Source organism: Trachinotus anak, unplaced genomic scaffold (genome assembly GCF_046630095.1).
Source record: "Trachinotus anak isolate AG129_WGS33_773 ecotype Australia unplaced genomic scaffold, CSIRO_AGI_Tana_v1 ptg000025l, whole genome shotgun sequence".
Taxonomy (NCBI): domain Eukaryota; kingdom Metazoa; phylum Chordata; class Actinopteri; order Carangiformes; family Carangidae; genus Trachinotus; species Trachinotus anak.
The window spans coordinates 21,263,794-21,289,660 of NW_027273876.1; the positions used below are offsets into that span (position 1 = coordinate 21,263,794).

General features: G+C 43.1%; 2 protein-coding genes across 2 annotated transcripts; both read right to left on the bottom strand.

Annotated features, from left to right (window-relative positions):
- Positions 1-237: 237 nt before the first annotated feature.
- On the bottom strand, positions 238-9,479 carry foxk2a (forkhead box K2a). The gene is made up of 9 exons (XM_071463445.1): positions 9,009-9,479; positions 7,551-7,745; positions 7,273-7,414; positions 6,817-6,963; positions 5,280-5,473; positions 4,976-5,178; positions 4,496-4,753; positions 4,214-4,411; positions 238-889 (listed from the first exon to the last, which is right to left on the bottom strand). Exons 1-9 carry the CDS (start codon positions 9,302-9,304, stop codon positions 675-677), a joined length of 1,848 nt encoding a protein of 615 aa, XP_071319546.1. The 5' UTR covers positions 9,305-9,479; the 3' UTR covers positions 238-674.
- A 7,489-nt stretch (positions 9,480-16,968) lies between these two features.
- On the bottom strand, positions 16,969-21,612 carry LOC139609163 (transmembrane protein 238-like). The gene is made up of 2 exons (XM_071463448.1): positions 20,957-21,612; positions 16,969-17,254 (listed from the first exon to the last, which is right to left on the bottom strand). The coding sequence occupies exon 1, from the start codon at positions 21,515-21,517 to the stop codon at positions 20,966-20,968; it is 552 nt and encodes a 183-aa protein (XP_071319549.1). The 5' UTR covers positions 21,518-21,612; the 3' UTR covers positions 16,969-17,254; positions 20,957-20,965.
- Positions 21,613-25,867: the final 4,255 nt, after the last annotated feature.

Consider the following 25,867-nt stretch of genomic DNA (forward strand, 5'->3'; position numbering starts at 1 on the left):
GAAACACTCAAAAAAAGATCCACAGATACACTTGTACAACGGAATACTGCATATCTACTCACGACTGGGTTAGGTAGGTCGACATGGAGGCTAGCTGCCGAAGATGGGAATGTCCACACGTACGTACACACGCTTCCCTTTGCGAATACATTACTGGTGATGTCACTTGGTTGCTTTTTCTGTCCGACACGCTTAAGTGCTTGTCTGTAATGCTACCAGGTCCAGGCTCCTTTTCCGTTCTTTGGGGAGGGTCAGAATCAGAAGTCTTTTTTTTTTTTTTTTTTCCCATTTGGATTTTAAATCTGTTTTTCTTCCTGGGAATCTTCTTGCCATCTGGGTCTCAAACGTCAGGGTTTCACAGTCATCAGCGCCGCTTCTTCACTTCTTGTTTCAATTTGGTCTCTAGTTTTTGCATCATATTTCGTGGTCTTAAATATATGGAAGAGGAAGAGTGGAGTGGGGGGGTCCAGGAGGAGGTTTTGCACATTCTGCAGTCCCGTTTGCGTTTCCACGTCTCTTCTCTTTTTGGCACCTTGAAGTAGATGATGACCAGGTAGGATGGAGGATGGAGGATGAAGGATGGAGGATGAAGGATGAAGGGGGGGGGGGGTATGGAAGGTGTGAGGCTCAATGCATACAGGAGACCAGGGGTCAGGATGCAGATCAGGGGGAGGCTACTTGTCGCCGACCTGTTCACTGACCCCGCCCTCTCCGGCTCTGTCCGTGGTACCGTTGTTGTTGCTGGCAGCCGCTGCCTTACCGTCCTCATCCTCCGTTTTCACTCTCTTCGACTCAGGCTGGTCTTGCAGTTCTCCGTTCTGCCTCTTGGTGGGGAGGGAGGCGGAGGCTGAGGCGTGGGTCGCCAGGAGGTGCAGAGGATTCGCAACAGCTGGAACAGAGAGGACAGATTTATTTACTTCTGCATGGAGGCTAAAGTGCGTCAGAATGATCAGTTAATAATCAGAGCTGAGTGATGTGACCAAAAACTGAAATCTAGATTTTTTTTTCAAGCTTGCAGACAATTCATGATTTAAATAAATGTTTATCCCTGAAAAATGTAGAAAGACTAAAACATGAAAATGAATCCCGGTGGTCGGTCTGACGACAAAGGTTGCAGGTAGTGGTGTGTGTGTGTGTGTGTGTGTGTGTGGACTACGCCGGCAGTCAGAGTGAATATCAACAGGTAATAAAAATCTATCTGACTTAATGACAGCTGTAATTCTATCTTCTTCTCTCCCTCTCACCTCATCCAGGAGTCGCCACATGATTCCATCTTCACCTAATCCGTCATTTCAAATTAAAAGCCTCCTGCAGAGTCACCTAATTGCAACTTCGTGACATTGCAGCACTGGCAATAATTTCGCAGCAGTGGGCTTCCATAATAAACTTAAAACAAAAACTTGAATCAGTCAAGTTCATTTATTGTATTTTCCAGCCACAGGTAGATTTCTGGACTTCTGATTGGTGTGACATCACATGACTCCGCCCAAAACATAACTGCTGTGTTGCTGTTCTGTGGGTTGGACTGGGTTTTTAGGGGACACATTTTCTTTGTCTTTAAACAGAAGAGACTATGAGGAAATATTAAAGGAACGATTAGTTGGAAACAAGATAAATCTGCAACTACTGTGATAATTTTTTTTCCCCAGTGTTTTCAGTCTCTGATTCCAGGTTGTCAACTGTCCGTGTTTGATAAATTAAAAAACTAAATTTGATTCTCTCACAGTATTTTATACACAAAATCTTACATCGAACATTTTTAGTTTCAGCCCTGAAATAATAGAAAAAAAGCAAAATTTTAAAGATTACAAATTAATTTTTTTAAAGTATTTTATGATTAATGATTAATTCACCATTTAAAGACAAAATAAGGAAGTAGAGTTGAGTATTTCATAGTAATCTATTTTACTGGGCCAGTTTCCTGTTATAAAACATCAATCATCAGGGTGACGTCTGCAGCGCTTCACTACAGTTTACAGCTCTGTTCACATGATGACCTTTGACCTCTGTTTTATTCTTTTACGATGTCGTTCTAAACCTTGACATATCGCTTCACTTCGTTACCATTTCATGTCGTTTGTTCTCACTGTGAACTCACGGTGCTGCTGTTTGTTGCCTTTCAAAATAATAACCACGCCTCTGCATACGACTTCAGGCTTCTGCAAATAAACACTTTACACCAATGAAAGCCCAGACTCCTCCCAGCTCCTCCCAGCATGACCAGGCCGAAAGTCTGTTATGACAATGGTTCTCAACCTGGTGGTCGGGACCCCTGAGGAGTCATGAGATTAGTTTTGAGGGTCAGACGATGTTTTTTTTTTTAATAAATGCTCAAAGAAATTACATCTCCCACATCACTGTTATAATGTAGTCATTTAAACAGATTTGCGTGAGTGAGTCAGTCAGTGTGTGTGACTCTGGGAGGGGGGAGTCGTCTCCTCCAGCTGGAGGCAGACTTGGGATAAACAGAGCAGAGAAGTGTGTGTTTGCAGCAGAGGGTCGTTCAGTTTTCCACCTGCTGTGAAGCCTGAGTCTCGTCTGTAAATACTCGCCGGTCACTGTGTGAACAGCAGTGCCAACAGGGCGGGGCCTAAGGCGAAGGGGTCACTGCAGTGTGTTCCTGATTATAAAGCAGGTCTATATTAATACTGTGAAAGTATCAAGGCCTCAGTCCACAGAGAAATACACACAGCCTGTAGTCAGAAACAGCCTTAAAACCAGCCGTCAGGACTTCTGGAACTTTGTGATGTCACAACAAAGCAGTCACTGCCCTCAGCCACGCCCCAAGCCCTGCCCACCTGGACCAAGTTTGCAGGATTTGGTTTCTCTGAGTGTTTACCTGCAGTCTGCTGAATTTTTATTGGATCATTCAGAAAACAATGAGCCAATCAGAAGTGAGGCTCAGATCCTCTCCTCTGATTGGCTGACTGACCTGTTGTTACTAGAGCTCTGGAGAGAAGCCGGAGAGAGGAGATGTAAAACTACACTGAGATGGTTTTTGGTTCTTAAAACCATATATCTTGTTGATCTTGGAGATCAACACTTCAGATAAAACAGTGGAGAAATTAAAATATGGACCTTTAAAATTTTGGGGAGGTCACAGCTTAAAAGGTTTGAGAAGCTGCACTGCAGCTTCCTGTGCCAGAGGAGCAATCAGCTCCATATTGTTGTCAGTCACTCTTTAATAAATGTGTTTGAATCATGTGCTGTGTGTTGACTGGTGCAAGCTACACATTAAAGACTGTACCAGCAAGTTTTACTGCCCATGTCATTTTGAGCAGAACATTAAGTTAAGATGAAAATGATTTTCCCAACTCAAATTTCTTTTTCTTTACTTCTTTAGGACGGATGATACTGAATTCATACCCACACTGTTAATCTGAGTTTCCTCTCAGCTCAGGCTACGATCAATCAATCATCTGAATCTCTAATAATCAATACAACAACCAATGACATCTAACCTTACTTTCAATCATCTTAAATTCCACAACCTTTCCTGGTCACATAGTAATTAACCCACGTACAGATGAAATCAACACATTTCTACTCAGAAAGAGGAACAGTTGTTTTTAAGATGCAGTTTTCAGTTCTCCATCCTGCTGGTGTTGAAATGGAAAGGTGGAGTTTTCACTTGAAGCACTGCAGAGAAATTTTTTTAGGAGCAGGTCCTGTTTTGTTTGCATGTATGTGTACACGTGTGTGCATGCAGGTGACATTACACTCACACAATCATTTTAACGCTAATGCACTGATTGATAATCAGTTTGAGTGACACATAAAGCAGCACAAACCAATGCAGGGAAGAAATCTACAAACGTGGACGTAAACAAAGCAGGATGTGAAATAATCAGCTTTAAAAATGTGTCATGAGGAAGGAAATGAGACGCAAACAGAGCGCACAACACACAACTCTCCTCCAGTCCACCATGCTTTAGTCAACAAACGTTTCCAGCTGTTTTGTACATATGATGTCTAACACACTGATCACGTGACAGATCGATGGAGGAAACAGGAAACAGCGTCAGACGCCGCCCTGATGGAGACAAGAGGCTGAAACCGTGGTGAACACAGCGTGGTGTTCTGGAGAGGAGCTGTGCAACCAGTTTTCATTCTGGAGGAAACACTCATCGCTTTTGTTGTTGGACCTTAGGGATACACCTGTGTGTGTGTGTGTGTGTGTGTGTGTGTGTGTGTGTGTGTGTGTGTGTGTCACCTGTGCTAGCAGCAGTACTGATGGGGACCAGATGGGTCCCGTTTTGTGTGATGGCCTTTATAGGCAGCTGGTGCTGACCGAGCGGGGCCTGTTGCACGATGGTAACCGTCGTCAGGGGAGCAGCCTGGGAACTCTGGATGATGCGACTGACTCCACCTATAGACGAGGCTGTGATGGATGGCACTGGCTCCACTTTCACTGCAAGGGAGAGAAACTCACATCAAACTCGACACACACACACAAACTGACAGAAACGACAACACAACATTTACCTGGTCTCACCTTTGATCTCTTGGTGCTCCCCCCCTCCGTTCTCCTGAGGTTCTGGGCTCACTGTAGCAGAAGACTGTCCGCCAACAGTTGCCATGGTGACTGCTGGGATCTGGTGGACGACGTGCACAGTCTGCATGACGGGGGCGGAGCTAACTGTCGTCGTTACAATGGCTGGGGTGGCCATGGTGTAGGTCACAGGCTTCATGGTCGTTTGAGGCATCTGGCGCTGCACAGCGATCAATACAGGCTGGTTGTTGAGGGGGGAGCCTATCGGGGGGCGGGGTTAAAGGTAACTGTCAGTCACTACTGTACAAACAGACATGTAGAACAGAATTAAACAAAACAAAAACAAGAAAAAATAAATGAAGAGACAGTGATCAGCCAGTGTGTCACATTATCTCTCCAGGTGTTTATGTGTCGTCTCTGTGCCTGAAACCTGTTACATGCTTTGGTGAAATGGACAAAACCCTGAAGACTGTGGGGATTTACCAGGGGAGTTCTGTGCAAAGCGGGCCTCTTGGATGACGGCGAGTTTGGGCTGGACTGTAGCTGTTTGGGTGGGGGCTGGTGGAGGGGTTGGCTCTGGCTCCATGGGGACTGGGGACCCCTCTCTGGAAAGGCTGTCTGGGGTCTGGACCCCACTGGAGTGGGCCGACAGTGCTCCTGTGTGGTTGGGAGAAGCTGGGGCACTCCTGGAGGAGGAAGAGTGACACAGGGTTAAACCTACCATATAAATGTAAAAGTACCAAACCTTTTTAAAGTAACAGTCACTGTAGATTAAAGTGGTCTGTACCTGGAGGACAGAGGCCCCACAGGGGTCCTGAAGCAGGGCACTCCCCTGGGCCTACGCTTCCTGAAGGCCTGCTCTATCAGCTTTCCCTCGGAGGCAGGGTCGATCCTCCAGAATGAGCCTTTGCCCGGCTCCTCCTGAGAGCGGGCCACTTTGATAAAGTACCGGTTCAGCGACAGGTTGTGGCGGATCGAGTTCTACAGCAATAAAAACCAGACACACATAAGTTGCATTTGTGTCATTTAGTGTTAGAACATCCCCATGTGGTTGTATAGACTCTCTCTGGTTTGGTTGTCGGAGCAGCTGAATTTCAAGTGACTGGTCAAAACAAATTCAAGGATGTTTATATCAGTTGTTCTCAAACTTTTCCACATCAAGGACCTGAAACTGACACAACTTAGACCACAGACCCTAATCTGATAAGGTTTTTGCTTTCAGGTGTTTTATTACAGGAAGTGTGTGAAACCAATGATCAAAACAGTCAAACGCTCTGTCATTATGTTACTTATGGAGGAAGTTACAGTGAAAATAAATTATTATCAACCTGTCAAAGAGCTTTACAGTGGAAGCTACATTCACACGCTGATGTATCATCAGTCTGGAGGAGCCGGGACTCGAACCACTGACCTTATGACCAGTGGACGACCCACAGTCGTGTTCTATGTACCAGGCTTGGGCTGACATTCAATGATATCAAATATCACAATATTTCCCACCATGTGCAATATTTTTCATTATACATTTTTTTTTGTATTTTGCAGTTCTGCCCCGCTGCTGCGTCTGACCCTCATGCCACTGCTCTTCTGACTGTACATTGTACTTTGACATGTGACCAATAAAACTTTAAACGGCTGTTTAGTGGCAGCTTCACTTATACCTGAAACATAAAATACAATAAAATACAAAACTGCAATAATTGGGCTGGACTGTATCACAATATTAGATTTTATTTATCACCCAAGTCTACTTTATACTAATCTTTTCAGTATACTGTTTTAAAAGAAATCGATATAATTAACTGTTTCATACTAACATGAAATTACATAATATTTGCACCATTTTTTATTTTTATTTTTATGGGGTGTTCAAATCATTTTCCATCTCTGAGCACCAGCCTCAGCTCAGGATGAGGGTTTATGATGTTACTGATCTTCTGATGAATGTTTCATGATGCAGGTGCATGTTTGACTAATGAAAAATGCCTGAACTCAACCTGACATCTTCAAATTCACCCTAAACCCCAAAGGTATTTAATTTATGATAATATAAAAACAAAAAACTGCCAAAAAAAAAAAAAAAGCCTCATACCTGAGAAGCTGGACGCAGCAAATGTTTGGCATTTTTTGCTTGTACAAATTATTTAATGTAATTTGAGTAACTGATTAATTGTTGCCGCACTGCATGTCCCAGTATTTTGCATGTGAGTGGACTTACAAATGATCCCACTGTCCTGACAGACAGGGTAACTGAAGTGCACATGTTTTACCATGAGTTGTAATGAGTTATGAATATATACGGCAAAACCACTGAACACACTGACCTGCCAGCCTTTATCAGCTGTTCTGTAGTAGGGGTAGTTCTTGGTGATGTGGGTGTATATTCCATTCAGTGTTAGCTGTTTGTCCGGGGCCATGGTGATAGCTTGGACTATTAATTGTGCATATGAATATGGAGGTTTGGAGTCGTCCTGTGGAAGATCACAAAAAGTTAAATTCATGTTCTGCTGGGAGGAAATTTCTTTTGTTCGTGACACGTTCACAGAGCAACACTGCAGTCACACGCATGCACAAACACACACAGGCTCAGTTCAGTTCAACCAGGAACTGCACTCCAAAGTCTATGTTGTCGTGAGTGTTATGCAATTTTTAGACTTCAATGAGTAACCAAGGATGTTCACAGTGCTCAAATCCGTAGAGAGTTCTCTGAAGTCTGCCGCTTTCATCATGCAACTCCTGCAACCCAGTTCTCACTCCTCCCTGCACAGTCTCACTCTCACCTTTGGGCTGTCTTCACCTGAGGCCTCCTTGTCATTTTCTGATTGGGAGTTATCTCCTATAAGGTCAGAAGCCAGAACACGGCCCGTCCTGTAGCTAGAGAGTCCTGCCCCCCGTGGACTTGATGGACAGGAGTTTGCTGCACTGTAAAATTGATAACAAAACATCTGTAAGGACTGGTATCTGGAAAACTGACACGACAACCAATTAAATCACAAAATTTGCACAATATTGTAGAAGCTGATTTGTGTTTTGCATGTAAACTGACAGAGCCTCTCACCTGATGGTGCCGGTGGGCGAAGGCAGTGGGCTCATGAGGTGGGCGATGTTGTCAGGAATGTTTATGGTCAGTGGAGAAATTTGGGGTTGGACGGGCTTGACCGGTGATTCCGGCACGTTCCTTGGCTCCTTCTTATCACTGGACAGGGCTGTGAACGTGATCTTTATACTTGTGCTAGGGAACCGGAAACAACACCTGAGAATGAAAGACAAACACAGACAGAACAGCATTAATGCAAGTGTTCAATGTCGATGCATCCTTTTGCATCATTGTGCATTTGTCTAATTGAATGAGTGGGAAATGATGCTTATTACAACGTTACTGAACAGACTAGCCTCATGCATGGCAACGAACAGGCCAAAGTCTAACTGAAGCACAGGGAGGAGCACTGAGATTCAGCCTCACACAGTTTAAATATGGACATCCACCATGACTATTATATAACAGATCATGTCTGACATGTCTAATTTAGTATTAATGGGGTATATTTGGACCAGCTGCTGATACCTTAAAATGAATGACTACTATGGAGTGGTGACAGTATCTACATGTCCCACCTAAACATTTATTAAGTTTCAATGTAAAATGTGATTTACCATAAAAACAATGTGAGTTTTGGGACAAACAAGTTGAGCAGTGTAAACATATCGACGAGTAACATGAGGCCATGTTGACATTGAGCCACATCTAATTCACAACAGCCCAAAGCTTCGTGGCTGTCGTTATACTGTGAAAATTACACCAATTACACAACAACAATACATTACCAGTCTTTATGTAAAATAAAGTACAGGTCTGAAACATTTCCTATACAAGCACAAATTCAACTCGAGTTGCTGGCACGTTAGCTAGCAGCTGGGTGTTAGCCCAAATACAAGAAGTTCTCCGGGTTTGAGAACACCTTGAACCAAACTCCATTACAATTCGGACATTTTTAAGATTACTTATTTGAGCATCCACAAATACAAACACTGGAGAACACATATTACAATAGAGTTGAATTATTAGGGGCCACTTTGCAATTCGGCATTAATTAAACACATAAAAATAAGAATAAGTCAACTTAATATATATATGTAAGAAGCTAGCTTCCACATAACAGGCAACAGTCAACCAATAGTTAGCTTAAATCATGACTGTCCTGTGTGTCACTGGGGTCTGCTAGGCGGGATGTATGTATGCCGAATGAACCGCAATACCCAAATAATTAACACCAGGTCCTGAATAAGGTGAAATGTGTTTATGTGTGTGGCAACCACCAACAACTTGTTAACATTAGCATATCTGGCACAGAGGTTTCTTGTGACGTTATCGCCGCACAGACGAGCTCGGTGTTGCTTGACACAACACGTGTAACGCCGCTGCGGGATAACAAAACAATAACAACGCGTTAACCCACAAACCCGCATGTTTTTTTTTTTTTTTACAGTTCAAGCAAACAGGTCATATGAGTCTTACATTCGTGGAAGCTGGAGAGGTGGAGCCCCTCTTCTCTGGAACACCCCATCAACAAACACCCCGTTTTTTCCCAGGCATCGGAGATAGAATTCCCCCGTGCCGGTGCCGTCCTCTCCCGCGGTGAATATTTCGAGGTGCCGCCGGGAGATGAAGCTGGAGTGTCCCATGCTGACGTCCACCGAGCCCTGCGAGGAGTTCCGGCCGATGGTCACCGACCTTTTCTTCATCAGATACTCGAATTCTCGGCCCTCTAGCCGGGCTACCGCCGACCCCGACATCCCGCTTACCACCGCCATCTTCTGAGGTATCTGGTGGAGGTTTGTAAACGTGTTTTAAGCGCAAACGTAGACGCGGTTGCAGGGGGCTGGAGAGGGGGTATTTTTGGTTTTGTGAAAAAATGGGGGGATCCAATTTTACACCGTGGAGAATTTGGCTAGGAACGTGCCAGACCGGGGACACAGCGGCTCCGACCCACCGCCGCGAAGCAGAGGAAAAAAAGAGGAGCGTTGGCCAATCAAAAGCGGCCAAACGGGCGGAAGTACTGCGACTGACAACCGCTTCGACCAATGGGAACCCGGTCTGGGTAGGCAGATGTGTGATGTTTACCAATGACAACAATAATAAAAATAGCCGTAGAAAATGGAGTTCGGTTGCAGCGCAGGCTGACACGCAGATGGATGGAGGGAGGTAAAAGGCGGTGCAGGGATTTCGAGGAGGGGAATTTGACGTAAGATCAGAGGAAGACCATGTGGCCCGGTTGTTCTTCAGACATGTGACATTTCTCTGCTTTTCTTTCCTGTTTAACACGGATAAACCAGCTGTCTTTCTTCTGCACCAAACCTCTGTGCCTCAAAAATACACTGATGAAGAAAAAGAGCAATTAATCCCAAGACAAATTGGTTTTTTTGGTTTTTTTTGTAGGCCTTTAAAATGTCTCAAACATCCATGAACTGATTTTTGGGCACTTGGGGGCAGTGGAAACAAAACTGACATATTCACTTAGAAGCAAAGCACTTGCCTATTTACTCATCCAGCAGACATGAAGGGTTGTGTCTGTGCTGTATGTTAGTCCAATATTTTTACTTACCTTACTTTGGCCACCTGTTTTTGTCTGGCCCAGTACACGCTCCGTTCCACGGCCCAAACCTGGCCCATACGCTCATGATGGTCAGATGCTACTCCCACATCTGGACCAATTCTGGGGCACAAAAATCATCCATCTGTGAGCCAATACTGGAGGATAACAGCCCCAATCTGCCCACACGTGGAACTGTATGGGCCAGATTCGGGCCCAGGCATATGTTGGTGCAGGAGTTTCAGCTTTAGTCACTAACTTGTCATTTGGCTTTTTCACTGAAAACATCTGCCTGCTGCTGGAATCAATGCTAGAGAACAGTGAGAGCGAATTAAAACAGTCACACTGTGGGACATAAAACTAAAACAATCAGCTGAAAGACACTAAGACATAAAACAGAGCAGAGTGGAGCTGTAGGGTCAGGTAGTAATCCTCTCAGGGTTTGTCACTCCCTTTACTTTACACAGTTATTTGATTCAACATTAAGATATTAATAGTAATTAGACCATCTTTGGAGAAAGTGTATCCCAGTGGAAAAACATCCACAATAATCTCTAATTTTGGATTACCAAGTATCTTTTATAATTTCATTATTTATTTACCGGTTTGTGATGCAATTATTAAAGTCATTTAATAGTTAGATTTATTTTATTTCTATTTTTATGTAATTATCAAGTTCTGATTCAAATTTGTCAGTAATTTGAGTGTCCCTGCAGTTTTATATTTTGTTAGTGTTTTAATTTTTATTTTCAAATTAAGAAATAAGTAGATGTTGGTAAATTACTCTTTGCAGACCCCGCTCTCAGATCTGCCAGGCAAGGACGGAAAGCTTTTCTCTCTCCATTGTGTTTGTTTTATGACATTATTAGATAGTGACAGTTGACAGATGGCAGGAAATGGAGACAGAGAGAGAGAGATGGCATTTAACAGAGATCATCGGCTGAACATGAACCAGGGAGGTTGTGATTCATGTTAGGTGCCTTAACCCTTCAGCCACCAGGGTCCCACCATGACGTAAACTTGACACTTGACACCCACTTTGATTTGCTCCAAAAACTGTCTTTGACAGGACAACTACATCTACACGAGACTAATTCACGCAGGCTTAATTCTGAGTAGGTATCGTGAACGTTGGTTCTTGACCTCAGTATTTTGACTGAAAAAGGAAAGTAAAAAGTAAAGGTGCACTTTCATTTTCTTCCATGATTTCAAATTATTATACATTTTCATGGTTTCTCATGACCAAGGTGCCGCAGGTGATGACAGTAAACACCTGCTAACGAAGACCACAGATGTGAAGCACTGAAAAAAGTGAACATTGATTTAAGAATGACACATATTCAACATACAGGAGTTTTAAATTAGCCAGTAATGACCCTGTTATAATATTTACTACTGCATGAATCCGGTTCCCTGCGAAGATCCATGCAGCCGGGTTTTCTGAGCAGCGGGTTAGTTTACTAACTGTAGTACAGCAGCCACCACGCTGTGAGTGTGTGTGTGTGTGAGAGTGTGTGTGTGTGAGTGTGTGAGTGAGTGTGTGTATGAATGTGTGTGTATGAATGTGTGAGTGTGTGTGTGTGTGTGAGTGTGTGTGTGTGAGTGAGTGTGTGTGAGTGAGCGTGTGTGTGTGTGAGTGTGTGTGTGAGTGTGTGTGTGTGTGTGAGTGAGTGTGTGTATGAATGTGTGAGTGTGTGTGTGTGTGTGAGTGTGTGTGAGTGAGTGTGTGTGTGAGTGAGCGTGTGTGTGTGTGAGTGTGTGTGTGTGAGTGTGTGTGTGTGTGTGAGTGTGTGTGAGTGTGTGTATGAATGTGTGTGTGAGTGAGTGTGTGTATGAATGTGTGTGTATGAATGTGTGTGTGTGTGTGTGTGTGTGTGTGTGTGTGAGTGTGTGTGAATGTGTGAGTGTGTGTGTGAATGTGTGTGTATGAATGTGTGTGTGTGTGTGTGTGTGTGTGTGTGTGTGAGTGTGTGTGAATGTGTGAGTGTGTGTGTGAATGTGTGTATGAATGTGTGTGTGTGTGTGTGTGTGTGGAGGTCGTGTTAAATGATAATATTTCAGGCCACCTCAGACCGTGTTGGACTGTGGTCCTCACAGGGTCGGTGCTGTGACGTCATCACCGGACCGGATCAATATTCAGGAAAACGTGCTGCACTCACAAAACCCACGTGTTCTCTGCCAATGACGTAATCATATCCGACTGAGCTACATTCAGGAGCAACACGGTGTCTGTTCAGTCCCGTTCAGCAAGTCCTGTTACTGAGGGACGGAGCCTGACTCAAGGGCCACTTACTGACTTTTAGTGATTCTGACATTTCAACCTCATTTTATAGATATGATCAATATGACATTATGCTCATATACAATCTAAGAATAATGTACAGTTTAATATAAGAATACTGATTTAGCTCCAGTCCTAAAAGCAAATGTAATATATGTATATAAACAGGATTTCCATAAATAACATATATATGCACAAAATTACATAGAACCCTCTAGAAATTGCCATATTGACATATTTCTATTTCTATCTCATACAAATATGTTCGTGTGTGTATGTGTGTATCTATCTATCTATCTATATATATATAGATAGATAGATAGATAGATATATACAGACTTGTATGTTTCAAATTAAAAACATATATGAGGATATAGAATTTCTATAAGTATGTTGTTTTAATTCATTTGGATATATAGATTACATATATAATTAACAAATATGATTGCAATATTTTATACCATATGGAGTTTAATAATACAGATAATTGTAATATATGTCCATATACAAATGTTACTATGGGTATTTGAAACCTACAGTATATTGTCATTTATCCAGAGGATGTATATATTTGATAAAAATATATCCCCTATAGGTGACATATATATGGCACCACATATGTATCATATATTCTGTATGGGGCCACTGATTAACTGCAAGAGTTAAAAGCCCCAAAGAAAGATACTATATGAACCTGGAGTTAAATTATTTTGAAACCAGACTGAAACCATTTAGTAAGTCACATAATAAATGCTCTTTTTATTTAATTCACACCAGATTAAAGTCATTTATGAGGTAAATCTGTTTAATGTCAATGTCAATAGTAGTAGTTTTGGTTGTAGTAGTAGTAGTAGTATTGGAGTGTATCAATAGTGGTAAAACATCAGTCCAGTGCTGCCACCTGCTGGTTTATTATTGTCATGCAGGTCTTCACCCTCCTGTGATCAGAGCCTGCAGTGGGCTTTCACCTCCACTAAGTGTTTCTGTAGAGTCCACCAGTACCTCTTCAAACTATAAAAACATCTGGTACTCATCGACAAGTTACATATCATATGAGTTTATATACACATTTAGATGTTGGTTTGTATGTTGCCTGAACATAGAAAAAGTCTGCAGGTACCACAGGAATGAATGAACTGAAATATTTAATCTCAGTAAAAATAAAACCAATAACCACCACAGTGGTTTTCAAAAGTACTTTCAGGATCAGTACTGGTGTATTAGAGTAAAGTATAACTCACTGAGAGAACAGTGTAAAGGGTGGCTTATTAGAAAATGGTAAAGAATAGTTTTTATCCTGGTTTATTACAGAGTAAAGAAAATGTAAATGAAAAAGAAAGGTACAGTATGAAGACCAGGCATCACTCTCTTAAACAGGCATTATTTTATGCCACCATTTCACTGGGAACAGTTTTAACTTATTTATACTCCTCATTTAAACACATCTTTTAATTTAGTTAGTTAACAGCTGGTACCAATTAATTTCAGTGGCAGCTGCTTTTCAGTTTTTCTTACCACAGAGAAAAGTCTCAGCAGCAGCAGCTCTCCGCTGTAACCTCATTACTGCACTGAGAACTCCTCCTCGCCCGTTCAGTGCAAGGGAAATAGGCTAAATTACATCCTTAAAACGAGGAGTTCATTTACAGGAAACATAAGTGAACAATACGTTTTCTGTAACCTGAAGCCTTCATCCTATATCAGATTTTACAGTGTATGACTTTACTGAAATTCTGTATTTAATGACAGTTTTGAGACACTTGTACTTTACCTGAGATTTTTCCATTATGATATTTAATACTGAACTTTTGGAATTTCTGAACTTTTACTTCCGATACTTGAAGTATGTTTTGCGGATGATACTTCTGTGCTGGTGTAAAACTTTAAATGCAGGATATTTAAAGTCAACCCCGGCCTCTGCTCTGAAACACCATCACTTTAAAGTCACTGCTGCTGCAGCGTGAAGTGCTGGCAGGACCAAACACCACCCGACAGGTCCCGCAGAACCTAATCCCTGCCCCCTTTGTCACCGCCGTGCTCAGTCAAAGAGTGTCATGTTCAGTTGACCCAGGCCAGCCATAGGTGTGTGTGTGTGTGTGTGTGTGTCCTGGCTGTGAATTGTGCAGCAGGTAATGGAAAGACACATAATGTGTGAGGTGGAAACCGAAGCCTCAGTGACAGACAGACAGACAGAGGGAGGGAGGGAGAGAGGGAGGGATTGTGACACCTTAGAATCACATGTTGGAGTAATTCTCCTGGAGATGTTTGTTATGAATTAGTGATGAACAGCTGACACATTTCCAAATACTCCCCATTACGCAAAGTCTTACTGGCTGTAGGCCCTCGCCTTGAAAACACAAACTGTGAATACAGAGTAAATATGGATTGTGCAAACACATTTATGAGGCAACTAACGTTTTTTAAAAATCCATTCTTATCTGAAATCAAACGTTAAATTATCTAAATAATGTGTGGTAATAAATTCACAGCAGGTAAATGTGGAACTTCTTTTGTTTTCTCCTTCGTCCTGGTGTTAAATCTCTGTTCTTGTGGTCAGCATCTTTACCCCTGAGGATTATTCTGATGTTGAGATTAAATATCAGCCACACTGTAAACAAGGTGTGTCCACTTTAGCTACAGAGAAACAAGCTGTGCCACATACCTGATGTAACGATTATACAAGAGCACGACTAAGTCTGAGCAAACAGATTGTGCCACAGTTCTGATTCTGAGGTGTTTTAATGTTTCATAGACAAGAACATTTTCTCCCTTTTCTGCTCACACAAACACATTCTTGTAAAATGAGAGGACTCCCCTGCTCCAGTGGCTGAGAAACCCAGTTTGACTGGTTTCTGTTGAATGGGTTTGAGGGACCAATACTCAGATTTCACAACAGGAAAAACACCACAGCGACCGATCAGAGCAACGGCCTCAGGGGGAAATCAATAAGAGAAGAAGGGAATGGGTTCACAGCGGCATCGGGATGTTAAAGAGGTGAAAATGTGCAAATGAGAGATTCTGGTTCTCGATTTTGAAGTCAGAGTGAGACAGCACTAAAAATGTAAAGTTCACATGATCTGACAAAATAAACAAAACGTATATTATCAAATAAAACAAGAATCTCAGCACAGGATCATCAGGATCAGTTTGACAGGGAGCAGAACCAGAGGGGTGGACAGGGGGGACATGGGCCCCCCTTGGTCGTGGCCCTGGCAAGTTAATGACAAGACTGCAGAGAGACGCAAGACGACTACAAACAGCCTGAACGCCGAGAAACAAAACTTTAAAAGACATCAAAATGACGACAAAATGAAAATAATTAAATGCCTGTATCCAGGGGGCCGTTGTCTTATAAACTGTCTATAGCTGTATGTGATTATCAATAAAATTGTCACATTTTATTAAATAAAATAAATAAAGAACCAGAGCTTCAAATGTGAGTCTTTACACATTTTTACTCATTTCACAAATGCGCCCCCCCCTTCTAAACCTGCCCCTGAGTCTAAGGTGTCCAGCACACAGATACCCTTTCAGATTAAAGTTCCATGTTTGTCCTTTCATAATAAAGTTCCATTTAAAGTGGAGCAGCAAAGATCCAGCAGAGAGATCAAGTAGAGGCTGAGGATTTTCTCCCTGAAGGAAGAAGAACAGAGTTTTACTAGAGGAAAACCCTTCACTTCACAACACGTCTCGACTGTGTAATGCTCTAACTGTGAAGATCTGCACCTGTAGCTGCAGCTTTGGTTTCATCCTCCAGCCTTAGTTGAACAAGCTGTGAATCTTATCTGAGAACTAACTCCTCCATCGGCACCTCCAGGTTTCCCAGGTACCAGAATATCCAGAACACCAGGCTGAGAAAAATAATGAGGGGCCCTGAGAGGACTAAGAAATCCCAGAAGCTGAAGGGAGCGAAGACGCCGATGAAGAAGAGGATGAGGCCTACTGCATCCAAGAGGACGGCGATGAAGAAGAACAGCAGGCAGCGGCCGAGATAGGAGCTGTAATCCATGACAGGAGCAGCTGACTGCAGTCCAAGTTCAGGCAACTCTTCTCTGCTTTACCATCGAATCAGAAGAAACACTTCCTCCCTCCTCAGTGCCGCCGGTGAGTCTGAGCCTCTGATGAGAAGGAAGAGTTTAAACACTCAGGTCACATTCCTGTCTGTATCTACATCTCATGACTCTGACTGAAGGAGGAGAAATATGCTTCCTTAATGATGACAAGAGATTGGATGTTGCTTCATTTCATAGACACATTACATCCACAGCTCCGGGCCTTATCTCAGACCCACAGGTGGATTCAGAAAAGCCAGAAATATCAGCCTCACATTCTGGCCCGAAACATTTTTACATTTTTTACATGATTTTGAATAAAGGAGGAAAACACCTGGGCTGCTGTTTACAACCTTCAAAAAGTGACATTAAAAAGTGACGATGAGAAGATAAATCTGCGTCTGCATGAAAGTTACTAAACAAACTGAGGGCGAACGCAGACGAGGAAGAAAAGACAAAAAAAAAAAAACCTGTTCATTGTGCAACTGTGTTGTTATCTGGCATCAAACAGTGTCAGTCGCCTGGATGCAGAAACACACTCCCACAACCACCACGTCCAGTTACATGTAAACTTTATTTCCCAAGAAAAATAATTTACATCTGTCACAAATCAGCACATAAAAATAGAAATTTGCTTTGTACAAGTTAAAGACAGCTTCTTCCTCTGTGCACAGCCCTGCGGTTTACTCTGGGTGCAGGGCTTTTCCCTGATTAAGAAACTGTCTGCCCTATTATTAAAAAAAGTGACTTTAGTTCATAAGCTCAAGGTTTTCAGTCTGTTTTTTGGAAAGCAGTGTGTGGAGACGGTCTGTCCTTCAACGCCAGGAAAGGTGGATGTCTCCTGTAAGGAAGAGAGAGAGGGTTGAAATCAAATAAATGATATTAAAGTATTGATGGGGATGAATGTGAAGGGAGGGGAAGCGCTCACTGCTCTGAGACTGGAGGGGAGATGTGATTACACTGAGGCTGTCTGTGTCTGATTGAAAACTGGTCTCTGCCTCAGAGATGTTTGAGAGGATGAGAATAAGATAACAGTCTGCAGAGTGACTCTGATAGGACATGAAATAAGATAAATAAGATAAAAAGACATGAAATGATTCGGAAGATTTCCCCCCTTTGAATTTCCAATAAAATCTAATAACATACATTTAGGAACTTGTTCTTCCTGCGATAAAGGAACCGGTGGGGTGCAGGAATTTGTGGCAAATTTAACAGTGTTTGAGGAGGAGGACGTTTTCAGGATGTTGAAAATGTGCTCACTCATATGATGCTGCAGGATGAGGAGAATAAGTCACCTTATTATCTGTGTTCTCTCCAACCCCAGCTCTTATTGACAACTGTTCCAGAGGAATTTTGTTGAGCACTGTTGAGCATCTATGAGGCTGCAACTGATGGTTATTTTCTCAGTTAATAGATTGATCTCCCTGTTATTTTCTCTATTGCAATATGTCATAATACAAGAAAAAATGGCCATTAAATTTCCTTTAAACCCAAGGTAACATCTTCAAAATGTCTGGTTTTGTCTGAGAAACAGATGAAGAACAGCAGCTAATCCTCAGTTTTAAAGCTGGAACAAAAACATGTGGTATATTGCCTGAAATTTTAATTATATGAAAAGTTGATGATCAAAATATTTGCAGATAATTTTCCTTTGCTTTAAAAATACACCTACATGCACCTCCAACGCTCACTGATCACCACATGGTGTCTTGCTTTTTTCTTTCTGTCTCTATGTTTCGATCCACCCTGTGCTGTCTGTCCTAATGTCAACCCACTAAAATCACAAACTCTCATCACAGGTGTTGATCCGGACACTGTCTAAAAATGTTTGAGCTAAAACTGAACTGAAACACTAATAACTTCATTATTTCCAGCTCGCGGCTTTAAGTTGTCATAACACAGACACGGCAAACATCACTGAAACCTGACGCTCATCTAATGTTGCCCAACTGTTAATGGCATCACTGAATGCACGTTGGGTAATTCTTGTTGTCTATATACGTGAGCATTTTACTGTTCCAACACTTATCTGCACACTGATAAACATTTATGACTGATAACAGATGGAGGCTGCTACAGTGGCACTGTTGTCTTTGGGTGGAGACCTGTGTTCATTGGTGGAATGTCCAGTAATAAAAACCCATAAATCTGCTCTTAGTCACAACTGTAGACAGGATTTAAGAAATACTGAGGCCTGGTTTCCTCAGTGTAGCCCTGCCCCCTTCATTGTTTTGAAAAGCCGACCAAAAACAGCCTGTGAAACATTAGTGTCCCAGTTCTGAACTCCCTCCTCAGCAGGTCCTGTTCACACTGAATAATGAATAAGAAAAATCAACATGGATACAAAAACACACTTGATTTTTGACCATGAGTGAACTTGCCACTGCAAAAAAACAAAAAACAAAAAAAACAACAAGCTCCAGGAAAATCTCACTAAAATATGTATTAAATGTTTTTCTCATATTCATTCTAACGCTGTGATCTCAGTGTTTGCTGTTTTATACTAATATAAAATGGTACAGTACAAAGTGCTGTGTGTTCATTTCTTTGATACTGACACTATTCTGTAGTTTTATATTAGTATATAAAACTGGTACTAGAGCACAAAAGATTTGTTGACTAACAGGCTTGGGTGATATCCAATCTCTCGGTACAGTACGATATGAGTGCGATAAGTGATGCTGAAACTAAACAGCAGTCCAAAGATTAATTTCTCACATGACAAGGTAAACAAATTACCACTATTTCATTGGTAATTTGAGTGGTAATTTGAAAAAATAATGCAAAATGCCAAGACATCCTGAGATACAGCTCCTACACTGAGAGATTTGTCTCCCTGTCTTTGGTTTATGTGATTAGTGAACTGAATATGGGCGGGTTTCTAAGCATTTTTCACTAAAGTTCAACTATTAACAGACCAAATGATTAATCAATTAATTAAGAAATAATCAGCAGATAATAGAGCAGCAGGCAATAACTGGTAACATCAGTTGGTTATTTTAAGTTTTTCTCTTATTTTTGATTAATTTAACTGTTTCCTTTTTCAGAGTCTTTGTGACCTAAAATAGTCAAATATAAAGATAAAAACAGTGTCTGTGCTGTAAAATTAACTTAATTGGTGTTAAGACCCCAAATGCCCAGAAACAATAAGGGGCACGGCCTCAGTGGTGGCCCCCGCCCTGCTCTCAGTGCCTCTTTGTCTCAGGAAGTTACAGTAAAGAACTGCCCTCATTGTTCAGTGCTGTGTTTGTTCTTTCGACCACACCATTTGACACAATTCCATATCTCAAGATCATTAGCCAAGTTAGATAATATGGGAATCAGGCTGGGGACCATTAAAGTTAACTATGTGGAACTAGTGGATGGAGGGAATGTGCATGAAGCAGACTTTATGATCCCTGCACCTGATGGCAGAGTGATGGGCCCGGCCGTGCCTACACCTCCATTCCACTGGATCAATAAGCACTGCTGAGTTCCATTAAAATGCAATTGCGCCTTTTGGCCCACAGGCTGTCTGGCTTGCCACCCGGTTACAAGCAAACTGACGGCTAAAATAATGCAGAACTGTGAAGGTGAGCTGAAACGGTCAGGCTCATTAATTAACAGCTGCCACGGGCCACTGAAGATCTTTTCACAGCAGCCGGGGAGAGAAAAAAATTAATTATTATTACAGATATTCATGAGCAGAGTGAACTGGCAGGGTCCTGGGGGGGATCAGGCAGCGTTTGCGTGAGGGCACCCATTCCTCAAGACTGGCTTCACCATGGGTGTCATCTGATCTCTGACAATAATGTGAGAAATTTCATAATTATGGCTGGGGTGAGAGCCTGGGGAGGGGGGGGCTGCCATGCCAACGTGCAATACAATCAGGCTGCCAACAGTGATGATGAAAGAGTTACAGCTGTGGCACTGAGCAGCTAATGACACACACAACAACAGAGAGGGTCCAGCGCGCTGAATATTTATGCCTGTTAATCATGACTGGCTTCAGAGCGTCCTGCAAAGACCTGCTCTGACTTTTTGAGAGTGGAACAGGTGACTACGGTGGCCCAGAGAGCTCAACACACTGCACCCTAAGGATCACATGCAAATAGACAAAAACACAAACACATTCACACTAAAAAGTGATGAAGCTGCTGGAGACTTGTTGTTCAGAGCTTTAACTTCAAAAGTCACAAATCATTGAACAACAAGTGTGTCCCAGCTGGTTCATCACTTTTTACTGTCCCCTGGAAACACTTGTGTTGTGTTGTGAGACTCTGCAGTGTGTCTGTGTATTTGTTTGTGTTGTGAGTCTTTGCAGCACATGTGTTGTGATGTTTTCTGGATGTGTTTGTGTTCTGTCAGTTTGCTCTGCAGTGTGTTGAACTCTCTGGGCCACCGTAGATCTCAGGGTCTGGACTGAGTGGTTTTGGGGAAAATAGTTTTCAAAGTGTGAACAGCAGTTACCGAGTTACAGTCACAGACTCTGAAGATGATGAGGATGATGAGGATGATGAGGAGGAGGAGGGGGGGGGGGGGGGGGGGGGTTTAGGATACGCACCGTCTCCTGTCAGAGGAGCCTCTCTGCTTTGTCACCCGCTGCCTGCAGAGCCACGTCCGAGCTCCTCAGCACCCCCAGCTCCACGGTCTTACCAGCTGGAGATGGGCACCCAGTCCCTCCATCGAACCCTCTGTTGTCGTGGCCCGACACGGACCCGCCGCTGCCGCCCTCCCAGGTGACCCGACACGGCGCAGCGGGACGCACAGACCCGTTCCCCAGGGGCTTCATCTTCTTCTTCTCCTCCCCGGCCTCCAGCGGCTTCACGCCGCTTTTGGAGAGCCTCTCGGACAGCTTCCTGGCCCAGTGCGTAAAGCGGAGGTCCAGGGAGCCGGTGCGCTCCTCCCCGTACAGCTGCACGTTCCCCGTGTACCACAGGACCCACCACACCAGGCTGAGGAAAATAATCACCGAGCCCGTGTAGATGAGGAAATCCCCATAGAAGCGGCCGTCCAGGTTCAGGTTCCCGAAAATCCCGACCAGGAGCACGACCAGACCAGCTGCATCAAAAACCACAGCGAGGAAGAATAACGGCGCGCAGTTGCCCACGCAGCTGGGGGCCATGGCCTCCCGCAGCAGAGCCGAGCCCGAGTGACGGCACCGAGCTGCTCCGCCGGCTTTTCAGGGCGCACACTCCCACCTTACACCTGCGCGGCGCTCACCTGAGCCAATCCCCGCCTCTGCTCACGTCACTGTATCCAGTGGGCTCCCAGGGGCCTCGGATCAACGTGGTGCCTTCACGTGCACAACGTAAATGCCACGCTTCAGCATTCTTGAGTCTCCCTTTGGAGAAAGTGAGAACAAAACCGCCTCACCTCCCATGTGGGCCCGGATTTCTCTGACCTCCTGAACTGAGAACCGCAGAGATCAGAAACAGACCCCCCAGCCCCTGAAACCCTCTTTAAGCATGAATGTGTAGCCGTGCTAACAGTGTGGTTCTGGCCCATCAGTCCATACTGGATGGATCGTCACACTCATGTTCCCTCAGGACGGAACCACTTTGCTGATCCCTCCACTTTACCTCATCAAGTCAAAATGTTAATTTGTACAATGCTTTCAAATCTTAAATTAATTATGAGATAATACTGCAAATATTTTAATTACCAAGTACTTTGTGGCAAACTGAAAAATACACATTGATTTATAATACAGTTTTAGTCCATTCATACTCTTCTTCCTTGTCATAACTGGGTGCATACATTACCCACAATGCAACTCCGGTGTTGACATTTCAGTTGGAGATTTGGCTGTGTCATGCAATTTTGGTTGGGTCACCTCCCAGCACCTGGATGAAGAGCCCGTTCACTGTCCCCAGACTTTTATCTGGAGATTCAACCAGTGACAAGCAGCATATTTTATATCTCCAAAGGTTTGGGCTCCACTTATTGTAGCATCACAAATACTAATAATATTGTCCACACAGGCGACAAGCACTGCAGAGCCCTGACCTGACGCCTAAACCAATGAAATGAGTCATGTTGGCAGCAACAGAATAGCTCCTGCTGCTGTGGTTCATTTCTGCTTTTTGTTCTTGAAATGATCTCAAGTGTGATTATTGCTCTAACAATCTAAATGTTAAAATCTCCATGTTGTCACAATGACGTGAACTGTAATCATAGTTTAAGTCTTCCTCCATTAACACGTCCGGACTCTACAGCAGGGGTCAGCGGCTCATCCAAAGGTTCGGAGAATACAGTCTGTACAAACTTTAAGCAACACAGACTCCTGCTCTACTGTGTGATTACATCATGTTGGCTAATGTCTTCAGGTTTGTTGATTGTAAATAAGAAAACAGACACATTAACAATAGTGGTGTCGCTTTTTAATTTTATTTAATAAAACTGAACATCGCTCTCTGGAGAGGATGAATGTACAGTTCATTTTTCAGTTTCCTGGGCTGACATGGCCGTGTGTGTCTCCAGCTACTCAGATTATCAGTGTAATGGTGGAAAAATGAGTCCAGATTTTTTACAGTGTGTTCGATGTCTGAAATGTCACAGAAGAAATAAAAAAACCCTCCCTCTTCAGTTGTAGTTTCTGCTCCACTGTATGTGATCCTTTTGTGATTCTAATATTTCCAGCGGCACTTGAAGGCAGCAGTACTCTGCCCCTCCAGATGTCTGAACGGAACACAACATTTCCCAGCAGCCTCCTGCGGCCCGGCTCGGTGACCCCACACCTCCACGATCCATGCGGGCGGCGGCGCACTGAGAGTGAGGCCTCGTCACAGTGCGCATGATTTCATGACTTATTAAGCTCCATGATTAACTGGAAGACGTGGCGGATTACATGGACTTCCTTCAGTGGAGTCCTTCATGGCTCAGAGTGATTTCTCCGCCATATGTGAGGCATCTGCTGCAGAAAATGACAGGAAAATAGGGATGAAATGGGGGATGATTGCAGCGTCGTTCTCACAGCCAGCAGAGAGACACAGAGGATTACAACTACAGTAACAGTCCAAATGTGAAACTCACTAAATCACCCCGCTGCATGAGCATAATGGGGGGGCCCTCACAGTGTCTGTTCACATCCATCTGCTAGAGGGCGCCAGTCCTCTTTAGAAAGCAGCTGAACCTGCACTGGAAACACTGCACCGCTCCTCCAGCTCCTCCAGCTCCACCACCTCCTCCAGCTCCACCACCTCCTCCAGCTCCTCCAGCTCCACCACCTCCTCCACCTCCTCCAGCTCCACCACCTCCTCCAGCTCCTCCAGCTCCTCCAGCTCCACTGAAGCAAAAAACATCTTTGATAGAAATAAGTAACAAATATGGCAGATATGCAAGCATCCATAACACAAATAGATACGGACATACACATGGAACATCAGACCCAAGAGAATCATCTCCTACAGATTCACCCCAACACCCCAACACATACACCAGATAAATGACTTCACACATACACTAGACAGAGCCCAACTGTCCAACAACAGTCTGTTGAAGCTGAACTGCAGCCTGATATTTTAAGGATGTGTCTCCCTGAGGATGAAGTTCTCCGTCTGCATTAACACTGGGTCAGAAATGTAATATCTTGATGCAGTCCAGCCCAAATGTCGCGACATACAGTATGATATTACAACAATGTAATATAATGACGTTGTTGTATATTATGCTTCAGTTACAGTGAGCAAAGTAGTGAAATGAGGTCCAGAGTCTGCAGCAATTATGAATATTGCGATATTCAATATCATTGAATATCAAGCCTAATTAATACACTGCAGTAGAGTGATGCTGCGCCTCTGGTTTCATGGTAGCAGGTTATTTTCTGATGGACTTACCTGAGACACACTGAGACAATGAGCAGTCTTCATAGTGATAAATGTTACCTATAAATTTGCTACTGTCATTACAGGAGAGGTTAAGAGAGAGTTCTCACCTTCATGTGTATGAAACATTCATTTAAAGCTGCACTAATAAATATTTTTGTATTGACAGTAGACCATAATTACCATAATTTAAAAAATGAACGTCACGTTGTGTTGAAGAAGACTTGAAACTAGAAACTCAGACATAAACTCATCAGGAAAACATTCACTGAGGTAATAAATCAGTGAGAAGTAGAGACATTTTCACATAGACTTCAATACAGTCAGACTCTGTTTACAACCAGTGGAGTTTCCCCCTGATGGTCATTAGATAGAATGAAGCTTTAAGGCTCTTCAGCATTGGCTTCACTGTTCAGACCCGGAGTCTACGTCTAATTTTGACATAGTCTGTGGTTGCTCTGTGCCTCTTGGATGTAAATAGCATGTTCACCTTAACAGCTGCTGCCCCCATGTGGCCACAAAAATCTGCACAGTTTGTTGCAGGTTTAAAGCTACGATGAGCAGATGCTTATGCTGCATCTTCAAAATTAATCTCAGTTTGTCAGATGTTGATTAGCTTCAGAAACCCCCTCCTCACACACAGCAGCATTGACAGGGCTGTGTCTGACATTCACACCCACTCTCCACTGTGACTGACCAGGTGTGTGCAGCTGAGAAAGGAGCCGGAGTTTGAATTATTATTATACAACCATTTCTGGCAATTTTAATGTCAACGAGAGTGACAGCTGAGTGTGTGTGACACTGAATGTCTTTCAGGAGAGAAGTGGCCGAACAAACAGCCTGTACAAACTAGTTTTTAACCTTTAGACCAGTGATGTACAAAACAGCAGGTTTAAACAAGTGGCTGATGAGAGACTAAAACAATTAGCTAAAAGAAGCTAAACTGGAGCATAGACCTGACAAGCCATGTGATAATTCTCTGTGGATTTGTCACTACAATCAACTCATTTCACATTACACATCTGATCAGTTGTTAAAGTATTGATCAGCACAGCTTTAATTTGCCTTTCTTACAAATCACTGTGGAGTTTTCACACATTTTGCTGCAGATTGTGAGGATGTTTTTTTTTTTTTTGGAAAATGCAAAAGCGAGTCCATGTTTGTGCGTTTGAAGAGTTTTCATTCAGTCAGTCAGTGGCTCTGTTTTCTCTTACATTTGCAGTTTATCTGATGTGGATGAGGCAACAGGAAACAGCTGTGGACGTGAGTCAGATCAGTGCATATTAAACATTCTGATGTTAAAGGGAAAACACAAAAAAAACTACTCTGAGTTGTTATATATGATATACCAAACCCTGGGGTAGTTGAAAGAGGTGAAAACAAGCCAAATAAAATTCTTCAAAAATTATGCCTGAGAGACATTTACATTCGTAACAGCCTGAACTTGTTTTTCTCCCCTCGCTCAGTGAAGAGGAGCTCATCACTCTGCTTTTTTTCTTTAGGAAGAGATGCTGCTGCTGCAGGGTCATTACTGAGTTCAGTTACTGTGTCTTTAGCTTGCAAAGACTTTCAATAAAGTGAAGTATACTGATAAACTCTGGTCGATTATGGTGCTGTTTGATCACTGGCATTTGCCAGGTTCTTAACTC

Bases quoted from the DNA above. Each gene is read 5' to 3' on its own strand.
- foxk2a (XM_071463445.1), bottom strand. From the start codon at position 9,304: ATGGCGGTGGTAAGCGGGATGTCGGGGTCGGCGGTAGCCCGGCTAGAG. The intron at 7,746-9,008 runs GTAAGACTCATA...TTTCATTCTCAG, and splicing joins CCTCTCCAGCTTCCACGAAT to GTGTTGTTTCCGGTTCCCTA. The intron at 7,415-7,550 runs GTGAGAGGCTCT...TCAATTTTACAG, and splicing joins TCGCCCACCGGCACCATCAG to TGCAGCAAACTCCTGTCCAT.
- LOC139609163 (XM_071463448.1), bottom strand. From the start codon at position 21,517: ATGGCCCCCAGCTGCGTGGGCAACTGCGCGCCGTTATTCTTCCTCGCT.